This window comes from Diuraphis noxia, unplaced genomic scaffold (genome assembly GCF_037042655.1).
Source record: "Diuraphis noxia isolate RWA-SAM2 unplaced genomic scaffold, SU_Dnox_SAM2 contig0009, whole genome shotgun sequence".
NCBI classification, from domain to species: Eukaryota; Metazoa; Arthropoda; class Insecta; order Hemiptera; family Aphididae; genus Diuraphis; species Diuraphis noxia.
In genome coordinates this window covers 405,392-427,788 of record NW_028301719.1, presented here as the reverse complement: position 1 = coordinate 427,788, position 22,397 = coordinate 405,392, and the positions used below count along the sequence as shown (strand labels likewise).

Here is a 22,397-nt window from a genome sequence, read left to right as displayed (position 1 = left end):
TTATTATTTAAGACACAGAAAAATTACATTTTATATATATAGAACGGCTCTTGTATAAAAGGACATAACGATGTGTGACCACAGATGTTTATTATAATATAAATATCTGTTTGGCTGTACCTATTATACCATATTATAATATAATAATATATATTATGTGGAGGGGCGTGATGATTTGGGAAAAATTAAAAATGTTCGCCCTCTTAAAGTTTAAAATGTTATCAAAAAAAATGTCTGGCGCCCCTTTAAACGATGCGCCCGGGGCATATGCACCCTAGCCCCCCCCCCACAACGGCACGGCTCTTATGACACTCTTTTTAGTATTACCTAGTTGTGGAGGGTGGCAAAACATTTGTTATGTACCCAACACAACGTTCAACTTAGAATAAAGATAGAGATAGTCTTTATGTTAACCATGATAATTGATAATATCATATTATAGTAAATGGCTAGACGCTGTTATGTGTAATGGCGTCTGATTTCTTTCTTTTTTTGCTCTTACGCGACAGGACGACTGTATATCGGCCTTGTCAACTTACTGTTCAGTCCTGCAGCAGTGACCGACTCATTCGTAGAGTGCTTACGCAGAATAAATGATCACAACTTAAAGAGTTGATAAAATATATATATTATTAGTCATTACATTAATTTAAAGTGTGTAGGTTATTTTATTATTCTTTTCTAAACAATCGCCTGATAAACGAAGCATCATTTGGTTTTCACCTACTGCAGAGAACGGAACAACAAATTGTCGTCTTTCGGATATAACTGAATACGACACAATATAAAATATAACGCAGCAATTGGCAGCATCACAGTCCATAAACGCGGTGCTCATAACACATTCGTTTACAGGTAATTACCAGGTACTTACCGTTATAAAATTACACTAGAACAGTGAAAATCATTAATTCGGATCGATATGCTGCAGTTACAATGAATATTATGATCTAGAAAACAATCGAATAATATTAAAATTGAATTTAGCAGGTTTGGCAATTATTTCAGGAGTCGAAGCCTAAACAGTCGTTAGCAATCGTTCAAAAATTCGTATAACATTAATAGTTTTGACAAGTCGTCTTTTGAAAAACGTAGCCTATAATATACGTTTGGACTATAAATAGACATTATTGGGTAATTACCTTAAAAGTTTTAACGCCCACCAAAGTTATCGGTATGATAATTACTATAATCATAATTAGTGACGACACGTGGGTACTTTCAAGGCTAAATAATTAGGTATGATAATAGTTTTCCGTTTCTATTTTATTCTATTTACATTGTCAAAAAATGAAATATGGAAAACTACGAGTAATGGTTTTGTGTGTAGAATAGTGTGGGGGGGAGGAGGCGCCAGCCGGATAAAAAGTGTTTTTTTTTTTTTTTTGTGATGATACCTAATTATTTAGCCATGGCCTAATCTAGCCTAAGCCTAACCTATTTACTTAAATTATAAATTATATACCTATATATAGATAGGTATATTGTTAAAAAATTTAAAATTATAAAATGTACCAACTACGCTGAGATAAAAAAAAAGTGTTATGCATTTAGTAACTAAATTTTAGTTGGACGGCGCTTTTTTATCGTATTTTAATTTTTGATATCCAGGCTTTTTTTCCGAATACCAATAATACCATACACATACCTAGTTTTATGTAGGTATCACATCTAACTACAATGAACTAAACATTCATGTGTCAAAATAATTGGTATATGACTTTAATATAAAAAGTATCTTTAATGTATAAACATAGCCATATTATAGCATGTTGAGCTTGAGACGCGTATTAAAAATAATTGTAGGCATTTATTCTAATATTTAGTTTAATCGGAAATTAATAAATCTATTGTATTGAAAGTATTTGTTAGTAAACAGTAGATTGACAGATTCGAGTATACCGTTTAAACATGACATTTTCATTATTAGTATTTCCATGTATTTAATGGATAAATGTTAATCAAACTGTCTTTAATAATTGATGTTAAAATAGTTTCCAGGTTAATTTTAGCCGTTTTTGATATACAGTTTGGATGGTTTTGTTTTGAATTTCTTAATTGGTGGTAATATAATGGCTTGCATTCTATTTCTTTTGAACAGATTTTATCTACGACATCCCTGTGATAGTTATAGTTGGGAGACCTTATTAAATTACGGGTTTTTTTTTTAGATTATTAATTGATCGATTTACCATAACATGTTTTGAAAGTTATCCGAACAGACCAATTTTTGTTGCATGATTCTTTTCTCTTGTTGAAAGTTATGCTTTTTTATGTTATCTTTTGCTTCATTTGTCCATTTGCTAAATTCATCGTTTATTCTGACATAAATGTACAGGACTAAATGTTTTTCTTGTGGCTGTTTTTCTATTTTCATGTTTAATTTCTAAAAACATTTCATAGAAGGTATAGGTATTGGTCAGTAGGTATATACAATTTTAATAATAATCTTAATTTTATGTTACATATTATAATGTAATCATTTTTATTTTTGTATACGACAATTATTGATAAGAAGATGCCACACGTTTTAAAAAAACCTTTCGTGCGAAAAATATACACTCAAGCCTCAAGCTTTACAGTCATATATAGTTACAAACTACATACTATTTTTATACATCACCATAAAACGGTACAGAGAACAATTCATTAGTATCTAGTATTAAATATATTTTTTTATTATTAATATTATACTCGTGTGTTAAGATTTTCAAACTGATTACTTAAGTTATTAACACTGTACTGTGGTACGCGATATTAACAATAAATTATGTGTGATTTTGATAATTTATAATTAATAATATAATATATAATTAATTTATGTGATATTTTTATTTTTTGTCAATTATATAGCACGTATTATAAAAATAAAATATCCTTAGAATTAAAACAGACATTTAAAATTCTTACTGATTTGTAATTGCCGTATTCGTCGATTTTGAAATATCCTTCGAGTCTCTTTTTATTTATATTATAGTTTTTTAACGACTGTTCATAATTTTTAATTTCAGAAACAAACTTATAGCTAATATTCAACATTATCGTTAAGATAGCTGGCTCGTTATAACTGGTAATAGAAATTTCAAATACTTGACTTCTATGTTTTTTTAAATTTCCTTTAAGCGGACATATTACAGCTGTTAAAATGTTGTCGACTGTACACCTAAATCACATTATTTTTGAACAACCCCTACCTATTATATATCAAGTAAATAAGAAAATCATACTTTTTCCATTCGTAAATAATTTCTTCATCACTATTATTATACAGGCAAAACATGGATTTAATATTTGATAGTGTAAATATCGGTTTAAGTATTATGTTTTCTATTGATAAAAATATTTCTCTATCATTTTGGATCGGTAAAAATGATGACAAACCATGTCCTGGTGAAATAGCAGTTCTGGTATACGATTCGCCTTGTCCTAAAAGGGTTATTTGGCGTCTGTAATAATTGTTTGTTAGTAACATAATTGTAGCCTATAAAAATATAATGTTATTTATTTGAAAAATTATTATTATTTCCGTTAAATTTGTTTTGTTTTTTAAACTACCTCAAACGCACATAGTCTGTCGGGTGAAAATACAAATAGTATTGGATTTACAGATTTAGGGCTGAATACTCCACTTGGGTTTAAACAACGGAAATATGGATGTGCGGGTGTTAATGAATCATCAATTATTGAATATGTTACATTGCAATTATTGCTGTTATACACCCAAAAAGCCTGCAAAGTTTAATGAATTATTATATTGTTATTGATTACATAGTGACATATATCATAATGCACTTGTGCTGGTGGATTAGGATGAGCAATGAATATTGGTACAAAATTGAATTCTAGTTGGTCGGTTATGCCGTATTTTGGATCAAATGATATCAAACCATCTTCGAACGTTTTGGGTTCTATTAGCAATTCAGTGTTATAAAATAACGTTTTGTAGAATCCAATCGACCAATTATAACTCAAATTAGCTTCTTTGTCTATAGTATTTAATTCAATTTGCATTTTTGAAAAATGTTCCATCTAAAATATTATCATTTTCATAAGTATACATATTGATATTATTATACTAAATAACTAATAATAAACGTAAAACATATATTACGAAGGTAATCAGTAATTACTGTGAAATTTGTTTTGAATTACTTTCAAGTTTACAGTTGGGGTGATTTTAACACTCTTGTAATGCATGCATTTATTGGACAGAGTATTACAGTTTTTGTGATTATTATTGTTGTTTTTGTTCTCTGAAGTGCAGTTTATGCATTCGTTGTATTTTATTTCCCAACTAATTGGAACTTTAGAACGATTATATAACTGAATGTCATAAGTGGTCGATTCAGAAATTACAGGTAAAGTCCATATTAATCGTGATATATTCTTTTTATAAATTTTACCGAGTTCGTTGTTTATCCTGTAATCAGTTTTGTGCTTATATATAATATAATAATAATAATATATTAGGTACCTATAAACTAGGTGATGAAAATATGACCTCTCTTGTTAATCTTCATTATAATTACTTTAAGTGATGAAAAAGTTTGTTCAAAGCCAACTTGCCGAAATAAGGAATAGAATCGTTAGATATTCTTAAGATTTGCAGTGCACACGTTTTGACGTTCATACTGACCGTTATTGTATTCTCGTTTTCCGGATAAGGTTCCACATTAGGATCAAACTGTATGTTGACGAAAAACTTTTGAAATCCCACCTCTGTAGGGTATATAGATAAATCCATTTTCTAAAAATAATTTAGCATAAAAGTTAACGCGTGCAATCATTGAGAATATTAAAACTTAAAAACGATTAACGTACACACTGGTTTTGCTGGGGCGTGAATCGAAAAGTTTGCGGATTTATTTTACTAGTCGGTATAGGCCAAATCATAGAATTGGCTGAAGTCGTAACAAATTTGATGTTTGCGTAAGAACGACTTTTATTTTCGATTATAAATCGTTGTGTTCTTTTCGTGTTTACTATCATATTGTTCAAATAACATTTTTCTGGCGTTATCTATAGTAAAAAGAAGAAAATTATGTTACCAAATCATTTATTCTTATTTTTCGTAGGTATAAATAAAATGTAGGAGTGGATTTATAAGTTATTGTACCTGTCTACTGTATTCTGTACCTATGATATTCACTATTATCCAGAGAATAAAGTATTTATTTTACAATAAAATACAAGATCTTAATAACAGTAGGTTAGGTTAGGTATATTAAGAAATCGTGAATGGCAAAAATGTAATAAATAAATAAATGGTGGTGTTTAAAAAACAACTTATTTAAACTTTTTTGAAAAAAATTAGATATATTTCCATCTAAATATTGATGTATTATATTAAAAGCTATTAGAATTATTATTTATGTTTATTTTTTAATGTCTTGGATTTATGGTAGTAACTAATAAATGGTTTCTTGTTAGGTGGCACTACTGAGGGCCTTCCTTTTCTAATCTCATTAATGTCATATAAATAAAATTTTGTCATCATACTTACTGATTATTGTAAAAATAGATTGTAAATATATTCTTCTAAATAAATAAATTAAAAAAAAAAAAAAAAACTAATAAATAATGATAACAATAATATATTGCACCAAATTCCACCTAGCATATATATGACAATTTTTTGATTGTAAATAATGCGAATTTTGATATAAATTATTCCGAAAAAAAAACACTATGACCGATACAGTGTTTCTCGGTATCCATCAGGTATGTATAAAATATACCTATGTATGGGATTATTAAAGTATTATTAAATATAGATAAACGAATGGATTTATCACTGTTTTTGACTTTTATTTAAAATAAATGACTAGTCACGCCAAATGATTTTATAAAATATTTTAATAATTTATCGGTAAAATGGCTTAGTGATTGATGATGGCAACTTCGAAAATTTTAAGCTCACCTGGAACCGCGTTCTGCATCCTGTGCCTTCGATGGTGATGGGTAACGCGTTGACGATTTTGGGATAGTCGTCGCGGTCGCACGTCAAGTAGCATGTCGCGTCTACCGTGTACGTTAAGTTGGCCGTCGGGCAGAACGACAAACGCAAGTTGCGTCTCTCGTTGGGTCCCAACTCGCCGACTAGCGAATCGAACGCAAACACGAACGGCCAAGGCGTCGTTCTCTCGGCGTCTCCCTGCAGCATCGATGACAGTGGTCCGAACTTTGTCGGAGACGCCATCGAAGAACTGATTGAGTACATGTCATAGCTCCGATTCGTTACCGTCGACGAACTTTCATCGTCCGCTTCAGGTCCGGCTTCCCCCTCGTCCGGTTCAGCGTACTTCGATTTGACGTGCTTTTCCGGTTTAGTGTGATTTTCCGGTTTAGTGTGCTTTTCCGGTTTAGTGTGCTTTTCCGGTGCGGCATGCTTTTCAGGTGCGGCATGCATTTCCGGTCCAGCGACCTTTCCCAATCCACCTTCTTCATTTTTCGATTCGTCGTCGTTTTCTGATCCGACGTCAATTTCCGATTCGGTATAGCTCTGGTATTCGTCGCCGATCTCTTCGTCATCGAATTCTTGCTCGGCCACTGAAGCCCACGAATAACGACGTTTAGTGGACGGAAACTCCATCAGCTCGTTGTTCACCGAATGGTGCTGACCGCTCACTTTTATGCAGTACCGCAACCAATGTCGGGTCGTGTTCACTATCGGCACGCGTTCGTCCCGTATTTCACACCCCACTTGGACGTCGTTCGGCACTTCCACGTGATTTCCATCTCCGATCGTCACGCACCCGAATTCTGCGCTCGCGTAGATGTCTATGGTGACCTGCAACCGATTGTTGATTTTCTTTTAGTTCGAATTTATCATCAACGGCGTCATGCCCTGCACTGCTGTACAGTGTGGCGCAATTTAGACTATACTTTTTGGTGATCGTTTGAGTTTATGAGATGGCATGGATGGGGGGGGGGGGGGGAGAAAAAGCTCATTCGAGACCTGCGGTTAAATCATCATAGAATCCCTCTCCGCTACACAAAAAAAAACCAATTGGTGCAACAAACTTTTTAACATTATCAATAATAATATAATATTAATCGATTATGAGTTTATGACACACAGTGCAATATTATTCAGTGTCGAGCGAAATTCAAAGACAGTTATTTTATGTCATCGTTACTGACGTTACTTAAAATATAACATAATACGTTCAAATTTTTATGACAATTATTATGAACTATGCAAATTAGACTAATGATTATTCGTTTAGTAAAAGTAAGGATTGCTTCACCCGCCCCTCACGCCACTGACATTGAAATTAATATTAATAAATAATTATTTATTTATAAAAGTAACGTACCGAATTATTTTTGGAATCTGCATCGAACACTACGTTCCACCGTTCAGCGTAAAGTGACTGTTTATTGCTTGTTTTCATGAGTTGAAACACTACAATTTGGTAATCGCTATTTATCATTCCCATCATGGGTTTTGCTAAAAACTTTCTATAATATAAATATTTAGCGTCAGTGCTTCATACACGACTGACCACATGACCATATTATAATGTATATTGTGCATACAAAAATTATAAAAATTATAAAATAAATAACGATAGAATTGTCACGGGTATTCAATTTCGGCTGCAAACGGATTGTCCTCAAGTTTTTTTTTTGTTCACACGAGTTGTGTCCCCTCATTTTTTTTTTGAGATTACACGAGTTTCTTTTAACTTATATAAATAAAAAGTAAACAATAAATACACAAATAATCATTATAATAATATTTCAATAAAGCCGCCTCCACCAACATCAATACCCCCAAATTAGACCTTTCGTCTTTCAAGGACACCGCCCGAAACTCCTTAATAAATAGCAAAAAGATTCACCAACGACTCTGGGACCAGGAACTGAACAACAAACTACATCAAATAAAACCTTTTCTGTCACCTAACCCAAATCCTCCCTCAAGTACGAGAAGACAACAAGTAATATGGACACGGATGAAAATTGGACACACTAACATCTCACACGTACACCTAATGAGAAGAGAGCCGAGACCAAACTGCGAACTATGCAACAACGCACCGATTTCCACAGCACACCAACTCCTGGAATGCCCTAATCTATCTGAACAAAGAAAAATCTTTCCACACTTAACATTAAAAGATATTTTAAGTATAGATAATTTTAACCTCCTAATAACATTCCTTAAAATAACTAATCTCTATAATAGAATTTAAATAATTATATATTACTGTTACCTATACCATTAACACCATATACCTGTATTATACTGTACTTCCTTTATTTAAATATTAGTATTAAGATGATTGTAAATAACTTGTAAACATGTTTTTCCGGCTAATGACTTTATTGTTGAAGCCTTATCATTAATAAAAAAAAAAAAAAAAAAATATTTCAATATTGATTATAATACACAAATATGAATTTAATGACAAATATTGTTTCGTAATACACTAATACTCGTTACTAATATATCTAAATTAAAAATAAAATAATTACACATTGAGAAAAAATTCAAATAGGTACAATTTTTTTTATAAATTCTGATTGAGAAATGTGTCCATTACAATATTATGCATTGTGTTTTGCATGAAAAAAAATCGATTTGAATTTATCAGCACACAACTCATCAACTCAACTTGTCTGAAACCTAATAGAACTGCCGGGACACAACTCGTGTACCAGAAATTTGGTCTGGACAAAACTGCGTAGATTTCAACAATAATTTAAGACATACTTAAAAATTAGATAGGTATCCTTTAATCGTGATTCTAACTCTTTCAACATAATATAGGTACCTATATAGTACATGAGTGCTAACTGACGATATATAAATATATTTTTGTGTATTTATGTGGTGCAGAATTGAGAATATACAGTACACCGTACACATAATATATATTTTAGTAAAGTAGTAAACTCCTGCACAGTAGGAATTTATTAGTAATAATATCGTTAGATGACGTATGAATTAAGAATTTGAATTAATATAATTTAAAAGTATCATTTTAAGCTTTTTTAAAAATGGTCATACTGCTAAATTTTTTGATAAAATTGATTGATATCTTATCATTTATCATTGTTGTTTTCACTTTTCATTCTTATCAGTTTTCTAAACCAAATATTGAAGTTACTAGATACAGGACGGTCTACAATCAAATACATTATTTAATTACTCATTTTAACTTTAAAGTTAGTTTTTTTGGTAACCATACTTTCAGCTTTTAGACTTATTGTTGTTTGAAACTTAAGTAAACATAAAAATAAATAAAGGTTTATTGTTAATAGGCACGTCTACATAGAGTTGAATAACAAGAGAAATCAGTTTCTTCAACTTTTAAGGTAATTTATTTTTATTTTTAAGATACCCGCTTAACATAAGCCAGGAAACGTCTATTATTTACAAAAGAATTTAATTGTAATGATACCTAATTTCTAACAAATTTTTGTATTTTTTTTTTTAATGAGGTAGAAATATGAATTTTTAATTCTTATACCAGCTATTTACCTATTTAAAAATAACTTTTTTGATTAATATTACAATTTTACTTTTGAATCAACCTATTTTATTTAATTTATTGGAGATTTTATGCCTTATATTCTAATAATTACGAATTAATAAAATTATGAATTTTTATCTGTCAGAATAGCATTTATCTCGCTCCTCAAAATTAACTGACCATAGAGTCTGGGTCAGAAAAGCACACTGAATCCTAGGAAAACCTCACAACATTAACTTATTCGTGGTTTACTTAATTATTTTTGTGATCATGTAAAATTATGACATTATTGTGTCCTCAGTCTTATTTACTATACCTAATATTGCTTTTTACTCTATTTTTTATTTTTATACATGTTCTTGTATAGGTTATTAAAACTAAAATAACTTGTTAATTTTCATATTTTTTGGTATTGGTATTTCAATTTGTACAAGATAAAAAAAAAATTAAATTGGTATCTAGTATTGAATTGTAAAGAACTTATACTTAAAAAAAACTTTATTGTATATTTCTTGTAAAAAGAATTTGCTACTAAGAAAATTATTGAATAACTAATGAACTAGTAGGTACAAAAATACTTCCCTACTCTAGTTACCTACTAGGTACATAACATAATATTTAGGCTATTTATAAAAACTTGTAAATACATAATGTAAGTGTTAGTATAGTTATTAATTCTATATAATAATACAGTTTATTCTATGATTCAATAAATTTGGGATTTATTGAGTCTGCAATACGGAAGTCTGAAATTATGGATGGAATGTTTACTAGATCTCTGCCATAATGAAACAATTTATGAGCCAGTATAATTAAAGTGGGCAATTTCATGGAAACTATTACCTAACCTTCTATTTAATGAACACGATTAGGTTTAGTGTGATTTAGTGTTTGTTAAAAATAATTAGTAGGCACCTATTAGGATTTTACATTATACTAAAATGTAGGTAGGTACATCTAATTTATTTTAGATTCTCTGGACTCTCAATGATTTTTTTTTTTTCTGAAAAACACTGATCATTAAAACTTTAAACGAAAGTTGTAATTATTACTTTCTTAGATATTAAACTATTCATTATACACTCCTATTAATTATTATGATACCTATTTTATATTTTATGAGATATTTTATATCGTTTATAAGTTTATAAAGTTAAAACAAAAATTATCTTATTTATTTACAAAGATATAATCTTTTGTATACTGTATATAAAATAATTCAATATTTTTAAATTATTAAAGTTTAAATTACGATGAAATGTAAGAATTATGCTATGATTTTATAATTATTATTTTTATGTATCCAGAAAAATATAAAAAAAATAATAAAAATATCATAAAATAAGGAATATATTGTATTTTGTACTTTATGCCTCCCACTATACCATATACTAAAGAATATTTTACATTTGAATATAATATATTATGTTGCATTATGTACACAGTTTAAGAAAAAATTACTATTAGATTTTCTAGTTTTTATTACATAAATCATATTAAATGTAGTTTTTGTACATTAAATAATGAGAATTAAAGTTTATTGTTATTCTAATCATTTTTAATCTAATTGATAGTCAATCCATAGTTGATAACTCACATCATATGCTTATATGCAGTACCTAAGCACAAAAGAAACTTAAATTTTGACCTCATAAAATTATCGAATTTAATGTTTAAGAGGTAGGTTTACTAGGTAGTAAAAGATAATCAATGTGTATACTGTTTCTTAGTGTTAAGTACATATCTATTATACTTTTTGTTTGTGTAGGTAAATACTAAGCTACTGGCAATTCGTATAAAACAAAACAATTACAAATTACAATTAATAGCTATAAGTGAAATGTACCATCAAAAAGCATAATTCTCTTATTTTCTGTTTTTCTTCAATTTTTGAATCATTATTTTGAAAAATTGACTCATTCAAAATGAATCCCTAACATTTTAATTATTTTTTCTTTTTCTATTAAAATTTAACAATTAAACAATTTTAGAATTATAAGTCAATATTCTTTACACGCAAAATAAGTGGAGAGGAATTTAAATGAAATATTCTCTCAAATAATATGCATATCATTGTTCTCATAAATAATCGAAAAATATGCACTATGCATTCGTTATTTTTACTTACGATTTATTAGGCGGTAGTAATTCAAACATGGTTGGTACTCGGACGATTCTTTTAATTAACAGCGTTGCAAATACGGACTTAGAAGCCGGCACAGTAGGCGGCATTACTATTACGCGGTTGTTGAGTTTACACGTCGATTTCCATCCGGCAAAAGGCTTTTCGAAAGAATGGCCTAGATATAAGTACAATTTTATTTAAGAATGTTTTCGCCTCGGTCATATCAGGGGCGCCATTTCAGTTTTTTTTAAGGGTGTTGTCCATGCAATTAAAGAGGCCAATTTTTTCCCACCACCAGGCCAATTGTCAAAAAAACATTTGGCTTTCATACATAAAATATTACAAATTAATAAATTAAATATTAATATTTTAGGTACTAGATATCTTACCATTCAACTATTACTATTTTGAAATTTTTTACGCATACATTTAATTAATAGTTAGGTACTTACCTATATTTGAAATTAGAATATCAATAAAAATATAAAATACAAATCAATCATTAAAAGCAGTTTATGGCCTAAACCATAATGTTAAAGATAGGAAAACTGAAGGCCAAGGCGGCAAAGCCGTGTATCAGTGACGCCTAGGCCAATAGCAAATAATAAATTCAGGGTGTGCAAGTGCACACCTTGCTCCCCCCGCCCCAAATGGCGCCCCTGGGTCACATGAGTAAAATAAATTTGAATACATGTTATATTATACAGGGTGATTCTTTTAAGTGGGTACACTAATTAATAATTATCTCGAAAAGTATTTACTTTTTTCAATATATTTTTTTACATGGTTTCAAGTTGTTAAAAAAACAACGTTTTTATATAAAATTATATTTTTAAATATTTTTTATCCTTATCGTTTTTTAAGTTTTTTACTTTTTTGAATGACAACATAGAGTTTTAATTTTATATTCCAAAGCAGAATATTTTTCTAAGTATTTTGATTCATAACAATCAAATTTAGGATTAGTAGTTTTTGAGTTATAAGTATTTAAAGTTTAGATTGGCAGAGTGGAGTGGTACGGGGTTACCCCGCAAAATGTTTGTCCACTACTCCACTTATCTAAACTTTTAAATACATATAACTCATAAACTACTCGTCCTAAATTCGATTTTTATGAATCAAAATACTTAGAAAAATATTCTGCTTTGGAATATGAAATTAAAACTCTATGTTGTCATTCAAAAAAGTAAAAAACTTGAAAGATGATAAGGATAAAAAATATAATTTTTTAATAAAAACATTGGTTTTTGAACAACTTGAAACCATGTAAATTAAAAATGTATGTTGTTATTCAAACAGTAAAAAACTTAAAATAGTAAAAATATAAAAAAGTTCTATATTATTTCGTAGTGTCTTATATTAAATAGATCAGATATATAATCTTTGCATATGCGTACCAGTGACCGTTATTGAAATGCTCATTGGAGCGACGTATGTGGGCATTGGAAATGCGTCATATCCAGTGTAACAATCCAACGGCCGCGGAGAGTCGGTGGCCCCGAAATGGACAGATGCTTCGAACTCAACAAAGTAAATATTTGAAACGAATTTTGGTTGAAACACGCACTTCAGCCTTTTCGAATCATGACTGCCGATATAAAACTGTTTTGGACTTATTGCGAAAGAATTATCACTGCCGGGTTCTGTGTATGAGAAAGGATAATGTTATAATATATAATATATATACCCCAGGTTAATATTTAGACGTAGAGCCGTAGATGCTATAAGTCTGGTGAAAATTGTCGTTTTCCACCGCTAGCCTAGCCGTTAACTATACCAGGTTTCCTTGTAATTTGTGTTTGCATTAAATTTAATATCTTGTTGTTTTCAGTATTATGATTAAATTGAAGGGTTAAAATATTACAGTATTAATTTTTAAAGTACGAATTACACAATAATGCCAATATAGGTATATTTAATCAGTGTAATTTTACTCCTACCGCCAAGGCTCTAATTTGTTTACGAGATACAGGGTAAGTAGGTATCAACTAGTTTTTGTAATGAAATTTAGGTAGGTATAAATATAAATTATAAATACTAGTATTATTTAGTATTTATAGTCAATAGTAGTGTAGTAAACCTTTCTTTATATGTGCTGTGAGTGTGTGTATAACTATTGTAACTATTATTATTACTGTTATTAACAGTAATATGTTGGTAATGAATTAAACTATAATTATAATTAGAGAACAGATAAAATAAAAATGTTGGACCCCCCCATAAAAAATTCCTGGGTAAGCCCCTGCCTTGCCACACACTGCATAAACATTTACGTGTTACAACCTACCATCTTAAAAACCTACAAACAAATACACAAAAATAATTCCTACCGTATCATCCCACACCCAATGGTCTATGTTGCCGTGGGTTCCCTCTAATAATAATAATAATAAAAAAAATGTAATGTTAAATATTTAAATAGAAACAACTGAATACCATGAGAAAATATATGTTTTTTGAAACGTTTTACTGAGAATTTTTATTACAGCGAGCGTGCGTTTAAAAATAAAGTTTTTAGATAATTATTTGAATAAATAAATATGTTTAACCATATAGCACCGTATGATAAATTGAATACAAAATTCATAAGTCATAATATTAACTTCAAACTAATAAATAAATGATATAAAAAAAGGTAATTTTTTTTTAATATGAAAATCGAAAATGTGTGTTCAGTTACGTTTTTGTTATAGTACCTATAAATTTATGATACCAATTCAAATTATCTTCAGATTCGCTACTGATTAGGTATAGTGGTATGTGTATACTTGATTATGCTGGACAGATAGGTGGTAATGTGTATACGATAATTTTTTATGAATATAATTAATGTTTAACCGTGAATCCAATTTATGCAAAGCGGCGTGTCGGAATCGTTGCGTACATTAAAGGACATGGTTTTTGCATTCCTTACGTAACCGAATCGTAATTCTTTTGGTATCACGGTTACTCGGTGTTGTACGTCATTCCTTGGGTGCGCGACGTCTTTAAAGAATTCGGCGTATTTGTTTTCCGATCTCGGCAATGGTCCGAACGGTGACCTGAAGTACGAAAACGGATCCATCTTCATTGTACCAGAAAATGCGTATATATCAATGTAAACGGGATGCTAGAACATAATATATGCGACTACCTATAGAATAAACGCTATGTAAGTGATCAACAAGTTATATGATATTTGAATTTCTACCGATCGGTGGTGACTTGTCGCCTCCGTACATTATAGGCATATGATATTTTGATTTTTTTTTTTTTTTTGTCTACATAAAGGATTAGAGCATGATAAGTTTTAACGTGCATTACAATAGTTTATAACAAAAAATAACTGTCGAGATATTTTGGAGAAACGCGTATAAATATGAATGATATAAAATATAAATATAAAGATCGTACAACAAAAATGTTAATCCGTAATCGTAATAGTTAACCTGAATTGTAAATTATAAAGTAAATAATTAAAATTATTTTATTAATTATACTTCGTCTAAAATATTCCACGGAATACATTATTAAATTTAATCTGGTTTAAAGAAAAACATTTTATACTTGAATATACTTTTTATCTTGATAACATATAATAAAAAATATTAAATAGTAAACACTAAGATGCTTAAATGTGTATATATTATCATTATTTAAAATTGAAATCAGTTAGGACATTAGGAACGGAACTATATCCCATGAAAATATTAGTGGCTATGTGCCTTACATATAATAATATATGGGTGTATAGAGCTTACGTGGTACGCGATCAGAATGTAAAGCCGTTTGTAATAATATCCAATTTGAAAGGGTTTTAGTTCCAATTTGATCTGAAAGCGATTTTGAACGACTCCAAATGACGGATGACATTTTATCGGACAATTTGTCCAATCGTATTGCACTTGATACTGCCCAGGCATTTTGGAATTGTTTATAAGGTTTACGGACTTGACTGTTGGTCCATCTCCTCCCGATTGACACATGAACACTTTGGTTGGTGAAACTTTCACCGATGGTCCTTTAAGTGATTGGAAAATACAAATTTCATATTGTGTACTAATTTAATAATATATTTTATTGAAACATTGGTAAGAGGTTCCTACGACCCTACTATACTATACGTACGCTTTGTATGCCGTAGTATTATTACAATAATAAATTAAATAATGAGTTAACAATACAGCTTTAAATATTATAATATACTCGACCAAAATAGTGATATGTTATATGATATATTCACTTATTTCACAATATTGTTTACGAAACCCTGTGGCATTTGCGTTATTATATTGTATTTAGTATCATAAATACTATAATAACAAATAATAATACTACAAATACTTGTATTTATACTATTTATAGTCAATGTGGTATACGCACCTACAATTAAGTATTCAGTTCGTTATAATTTATGAATACAGTTAAATATTTAATATTTAGCGTGACTATAACTACAGCACTTACCGTAACAAGATCCTTTTACGCAAACTGTGACGTTTTGTACTATCTCATCGACAGCACTGTGTTCACTCTGCAGTGATTCACACTCGGCAAATTCATCATTAGTTGTTTTATCTTGATCGTTTATCGAAAATAGTGTAAAGTACTCTAACGTATTTTGTATGAGTTCAGATTTTGGAGAAAATATAACGGTAAAAGTCGCTTTTTTGTTTGGAAATATTGGTGGAGTTATTGATGGCTCAAATTCGATGGAATCGGCCAAGTACATAGATTCATTGTTATTTTTTACTTTAAATTTTGTGACTTTCTAAAAAATAAACAATAACAGTAATAATAAAACGTAAATTATTTATTTTTGGTGTTATCGTTTTGGTATTTAAGTAGGTACATACGTACCTATCAACAAATACATTTTGCATAAATTATAGGCTCCTATAATATAAGAATATGTACCTATTACAGGTATTATAAACAAAGCAACAAACTAACATAACAAAACATTTAATTAAAAACAAACACACTTATTTTTAATGTTTAAAAGTTATTATATAGGTATAAATAGATTGGTTCTTTTATTAGTTTATGTCAACAAACTCTACATTTTATCCAACTTGAATTTAGACAAAATTTTGTGCAAAATCATTGAATAAATTATAAATAGTGAAAATATAATGGTATATTGTACCATAATATATTTTATATTTACTTAATAAATGAGTAAATACTCTGAAATGTTTTAAGATATTTAGAGAAAAATCAATTCAGATACAATATTGTAGTGTGCCTTCAAAATATATTATTAACTAAATTGGTTATCAACAATATTTTATCAAGCATAATTAATCATTAGGGGCGCTTAGGCGCTAGTAGGCACTTTATATCACTTTTTGTTTCTATGTTATTTTTTTGAATTTAAGTTTCTAAAAATAGAAAACACTACTTCCATTTCAGATTGTTCATGATTTTGATTTGGAAAATAAGTAAAAACTAAAATAATTATCTACAATAGATTACTTTCAAAAGTATTAAGTACTTACGTAGTTGTGTATGCGATATGTAATAAAAAAGGCTGCAAAAAAAAATTATTTTAAATGAAGTGAGGAAATTTATTTTTTGACCCAATGCTATCACTTATCAGTTATCACCTATTTACATGTAAAATACTGTAGTACCCAAGGCCGTACTTAGAATAAATTTCAAGGGGAGTGGAGGTTATACAAATCTTAGTAAGTGGTGAAAACAAAAATGATGTTAAATTTCTAAGCTTGGGTACCTAATGCGAGAAAATTCGGGGGGGGGGGTACCCCGAACATTGCGTATACCCACGAATATTTTTAGCAATACATCACTGGGTGTATAATAATATATATGAACATAGTAGTTTTTAAAAATAACTAAAAAACAGAAAGTATGAACTTGCTTTTAAGTCGTTGGTTATATCGATTAATCTTTTACGAACGGATCCAACTGGGATGGCACCAAAGTCAATATTTATGAAATATTTGTTTGTGTTATCTGTGGTTGTTTCAGATACAGAGCGCATAATGATTTATGTTGTACCGTGTTTATTATACTTATAATATACAATTAAAGCCTCATTACACCAGAAAACAATAAATTAATATTTTATATTATTATTGCGAAATATGCACTATACTGATTAAATTTAGAATAAACAATCTATGAATCGTCATAGAGATTATCATAATTATAAATATAGAATTCAAAATAATGTGCGTTTGAAATAGTGAGTTTTGTTGATTTATGATTATATTTTTTTCTAATAATTAGTTGACGAGAAAACTACTTAAAGTGCAGCTTTTACGATTTATATTTTTTTATTATTGAGTATTTACATTATTAGTTATTCAATATTATTTATATTATATACGAATTATTATGCCAATTATGGGATATACTTATTTAATGTACAAATAAAAAAAAGATATTTTAATATGTTTGTTGGCTCACGCTCAATAGTAAGGGCGAAGTAAAATATTTTTATTCGAGGTATCGAATTGAAATAACACATAAAAAAATAATATTTTTTTTTTTTCAAAATATACGTAATTTAAAAACGGTTTAATTTTAATATCACTAAAGCAGTTAAACCTTATTGTGTTGTTTAATCCTTCGAATCAAGTCCTAAATCCTAATTACACATCTACACCTGCACACCGCTGCACATTTTGAGAATAAATAGGTATGTAATAACGAAAAAATATACACAGATTTTGTTGTACGTGTGGATAAATGTTATTTTTACATCTTAATCGTTTTATAATTACATAAATCTGTTTTTAAGTCTTAATATTTTGATTTTTTCCATGCCCATGCACGGGAAATAAGTACCTACATACCTGGCTATCTGCATAGTACTTATAGCTTTAGGTATAAAGTATTACGAAAATATTTTGATGACGTAATCATTTTAATTTCAGATTAACCACAGCGAACCGGTTTGTCAGTGGATCCCCTCCAGCTTACTGTGTACCTAGTGAATTACGTGTTCACTGCTGTCCACTGGTACTTACTAGTTACTACCACATTACTATATAACTAGTGAAGTATATAGTAACTACTATTTACTATTATTTATACTATTTACTACTATAGTAGATATTATAATAATTAGTTTCCATTCGCTCCGAAAGTAAGTATTTTCGACGTCGTGTTTTGTGACGACATTATATTAAAGAAAACACTAAATTTAAAACTTTGTTTGATATTTTTATCGTTGAATCAAAAAAATCTACTGATTGACTATACAGAGATGAGTGGCCGCGCATTACATTTCGTGTTCAAAATAGCCGAGAGAACGAAAACCATTAAGTTTTTTAGAGAACTTTTGGGAATGAAAGTAATTATCTTTAAAAAAAAATACATAAATGACTTCAATGATTATTATTTTATTTTTTTTTCAAAGATATTGAGGCACGAAGAATTCACTCAAGGCTGTGAGGCAGCGTGCAATGGGTAGATATATTTTTTAGTTAGAGTATATTACACATATAAGATGTTCATTGTTCAGTCAAAAATTATTTGTTATGCAATCGATTACTTACATAATTCCTATCAATTCAATCCTTGTAGACCATATGACAACCGATGGAGTAAAACTATGATCGGATATGGACCAGAAGACACTCATTTTGTAATTGAACTTACCTACAACTATGGTGTTGATGATTACAAACTTGGAAATGATTTCCTTGGAATAACATTAAAATCTTCAAAAGTGTTAGAAAATGCTAAATCGCTTGGTTGGCCTGTTGAAGTTGAGGACAACACGTCTTACGTTGTGGCACCTGGAGGATATAAATTTTATGTGATTGATGAACCTCAACCTGTTGATAAAGGTATGCATATTAAACATTTTTAAGATTTAACTTTGTAGATACTATTAAAAATACTTAAAATATAGTAATATTATTGTTTTAGATACAATAGATATCATTTATAAATACTAGATATTTAATAGATGTATGTAATAACATAAAAACTTTAAATACTTCTATAATTGCATTCTTAATAATTTGATAATATTTTAAAATTTAAATCATTAAATCATTAATTAGAAACCGTAAGAAACCTACATTGTTACATTCAAATAATTTAAACACAGCTAAATTATGTAACTATTAAGTGTGTACACTGTACATTTTAATAATCACAGTTTTATGTGTTTCAAACTTTCAAATAATTTATAGCTGTGGTACTTATAAAACATAAAAGTGTGTTTGTACTTCCAAGAATATTTTTATTGTTTTTAATACCTGAACAGCTTGACTTAAAATCGTAGACATATTAATAATATGTCTATGCTGCTTAAAACTTTTCATTTTTGTTTAATTTTTTAATTTTTTCATCATCTTGTGTTATGGATTTTTTTTACCAATTATTTACATCTTTTGTTTATTTTAATATCTGGCTGTCCATTGCGTTTTAATTGACATTCTACTGCATTATTATTGAAAAATAAATTAATTAGTCTTCCAATAACTGCTACAAAACAACTATTAATGTTTTAACAGTACAATTATTAATAAAGTAAATTATTATTTTATTAATTTTTTAAAAGTAATGTAGTAGTAGTAATTATCATTAAATTTGTGCTTTAAAATTGTATTTTTAATTATACTAATACATCATTCTAATTATACACTTAAATCTTTATGAAGAACAGATGTTTTCCTTCATCTTGAAGATAATTATTATAAAAATAACAATATTAGTGTTTAAAATAAGCGGCTTGGTAAATTATTCATTGTATTGTATTTTATGTTTGATAGAACTAATTTTAATATTATAATTTGGGCACTTTTTAATATTATATTAATAATCAAATTGTATTTTTCTAGATCCTGTTATAAATGTTATGCTATCATCTACAAATTTGACAAGATCTATGAAATTTTGGAACGGCATACTTGGCTTAAAAATTTTCAATCAAAATGAATCTGTAATAGAATTAGGATTTGCCGATGATCAAGCTAAGCTGAAATTAAGAGATATTGGTAATTTTTAAATATGTTTTTTTTTCATTTTTTTGAATTATTAGTTTAATATTTATATAATATAATATGCATGTAAAAAAATGAATGCATGTTTGGATGAGGCTGATAGACATAGAAATGACTGTATCGTTGTTTCCACCAAATTTTGCACATATATTCCTTGAGACTATATTTATAGTTTGATTTTTTAATCTAAATAGACAAATTGTGTACACCATATTTAAGAAATAAATTTTTTATTTTTTAGATTATTCTTAGAGATATCAAGAAACTTTAAAGAGTAGTTAGAACCACATTAAAAAATATACCTTATACTTTATCTAATCTGCCACAGTCTCACAGGTCTTATATTTGTTCATTATTTCAAGAGTGATCGGGTTATACAGCTAGTTTATTATAAAAATTGTTAATTGAATATTGTTATAAATAAATAAAAATAAATACTTATAATAATATTTATTTGCATGTATACCATACCTACAATCTACATAGTAAAAATAAAACATTTAAGTAATATGCAACACTCCATGTAACTATAAGCCATAAGCGTGTATTGGAGAGTTGAGTTCAATCTATAAAGTTAGCTAAACAATAATGTTATATGTATGTCTGAAAGAATATAACAAAAATAATTGAAAGAAACATAAATATTTGTTCAAAAATTGTTAAAATCTAAATTTAAAATTTAAATTTCTTAACTTTTGAAATAATATAAATAAAAGTTAATTTTATACCTACATTAATTTCAATACAATAATATAATTGTTTTCAGGAGAGCCAATTAACCATGCCACCGGATATGGAAGAATAGCATTTGCAGTTCCTACATCTGAGTTAAAAAGTTACCAAGAAAATGCCTTAAATAATCAATATAAAATCTTAACTCCTTTTGTAACCTTAGATACGCCAGGAAAAGCTTCAGTTTCGGTGGTTATTTTTGCTGATCCTGTAAGTTAAATTGTCTCAGTGCATATTAAATTAAATTGATTATTTAAGTTATTTTTTATACTAAATGTTTGATTGTAATCCATGGAAAATAATCAATTTGTAATTTTTTAGGATGGACATGAAATATGTTTTGTTGGAGATAAAGAATTTCGTGAGTTATCTCAGTTTGATCCAAGTTCTGAAAAGCAATTAGACAAATATATTGTTAAAGATGAAGCAAGAAAATTGAAACATTAAATGTTTGTGATAGCAACATTTTTTTTTAAATTTATGTTTCTAAATTTGTATAACCAACATACATTTCTATAGTTTTATACTTATATTGTTGTACATGAAATAATGTTAAAGATAACGGGTTAACTTATTTTGAAAATTAAATAATATTTATAATACCCAATATAAAATATTGTTGATATATTGAAAATATATTGAAAATATCTCATAAAATTATCCTGAAATATAAATGTTATGTTCAAAATAGGTATAATATTTCATGTTTGGCAATTTGGCATTAGGTGTATTTGTTTTATATACAAGAATATTATTTAAAACAAAAAAAATAATAAGATATTTAATCTTAAGACGTTTATAATTTATTACAAATCATTAAAGCATTTACATTTTTAATTGCAATGATTCTATTAAATATTTTTAATAACAGTGATTTACCGCGGTCGTGAACACGAGTAATAACTGATCCACAACCACTTCAGTTAGTTTTGTAACAATATGCGTTATTTTCGATCAAATAATTATAATTCATACCATAGAAGAATATGAGTCGTAAAATTGGTTTATTAAATAATAATTAACATGTTAATGAGTATAATAAATTGATTTGTATTTTATTTTAATTCTCGAGTACGTTTTTTCATAGTC

General features: G+C 28.4%; 2 protein-coding genes across 3 annotated transcripts; one reads left to right on the top strand and one right to left on the bottom strand.

Annotated features, from left to right (window-relative positions):
- Positions 1-1,524: 1,524 nt before the first annotated feature.
- Positions 1,525-16,491, bottom strand: LOC149054184 (uncharacterized). Its single transcript, XM_089230539.1, has 16 exons — positions 16,057-16,491; positions 15,351-15,610; positions 14,449-14,719; positions 13,008-13,253; positions 11,614-11,785; positions 7,320-7,464; positions 5,921-6,790; positions 4,822-5,019; positions 4,530-4,747; positions 4,153-4,420; positions 3,793-4,029; positions 3,556-3,729; positions 3,228-3,481; positions 2,911-3,163; positions 2,193-2,386; positions 1,525-2,119 (listed from the first exon to the last, which is right to left on the bottom strand). The coding sequence occupies exons 1-16, from the start codon at positions 16,319-16,321 to the stop codon at positions 1,927-1,929; spliced, it is 4,218 nt and encodes a 1,405-aa protein (XP_089086665.1). The 5' UTR covers positions 16,322-16,491; the 3' UTR covers positions 1,525-1,926.
- Positions 9,106-22,372, top strand: LOC107171537 (glyoxalase domain-containing protein 4). 2 transcript variants are annotated; one of them, XM_089230540.1, is made up of 9 exons: positions 9,106-9,177; positions 9,274-9,327; positions 18,495-18,706; positions 18,825-18,913; positions 18,980-19,029; positions 19,147-19,412; positions 20,415-20,570; positions 21,343-21,518; positions 21,630-22,372. In XM_089230540.1, the coding sequence occupies exons 4-9, from the start codon at positions 18,827-18,829 to the stop codon at positions 21,753-21,755; spliced, it is 861 nt and encodes a 286-aa protein (XP_089086666.1). In that variant the 5' UTR covers positions 9,106-9,177; positions 9,274-9,327; positions 18,495-18,706; positions 18,825-18,826; the 3' UTR covers positions 21,756-22,372. The 2 variants fall into 2 exon arrangements, with proteins under 2 accessions (XP_089086666.1, XP_089086667.1); XM_089230541.1 differs by lacking the exons at positions 9,106-9,177; positions 9,274-9,327 and adding an exon at positions 13,001-13,140.
- Positions 22,373-22,397: the final 25 nt, after the last annotated feature.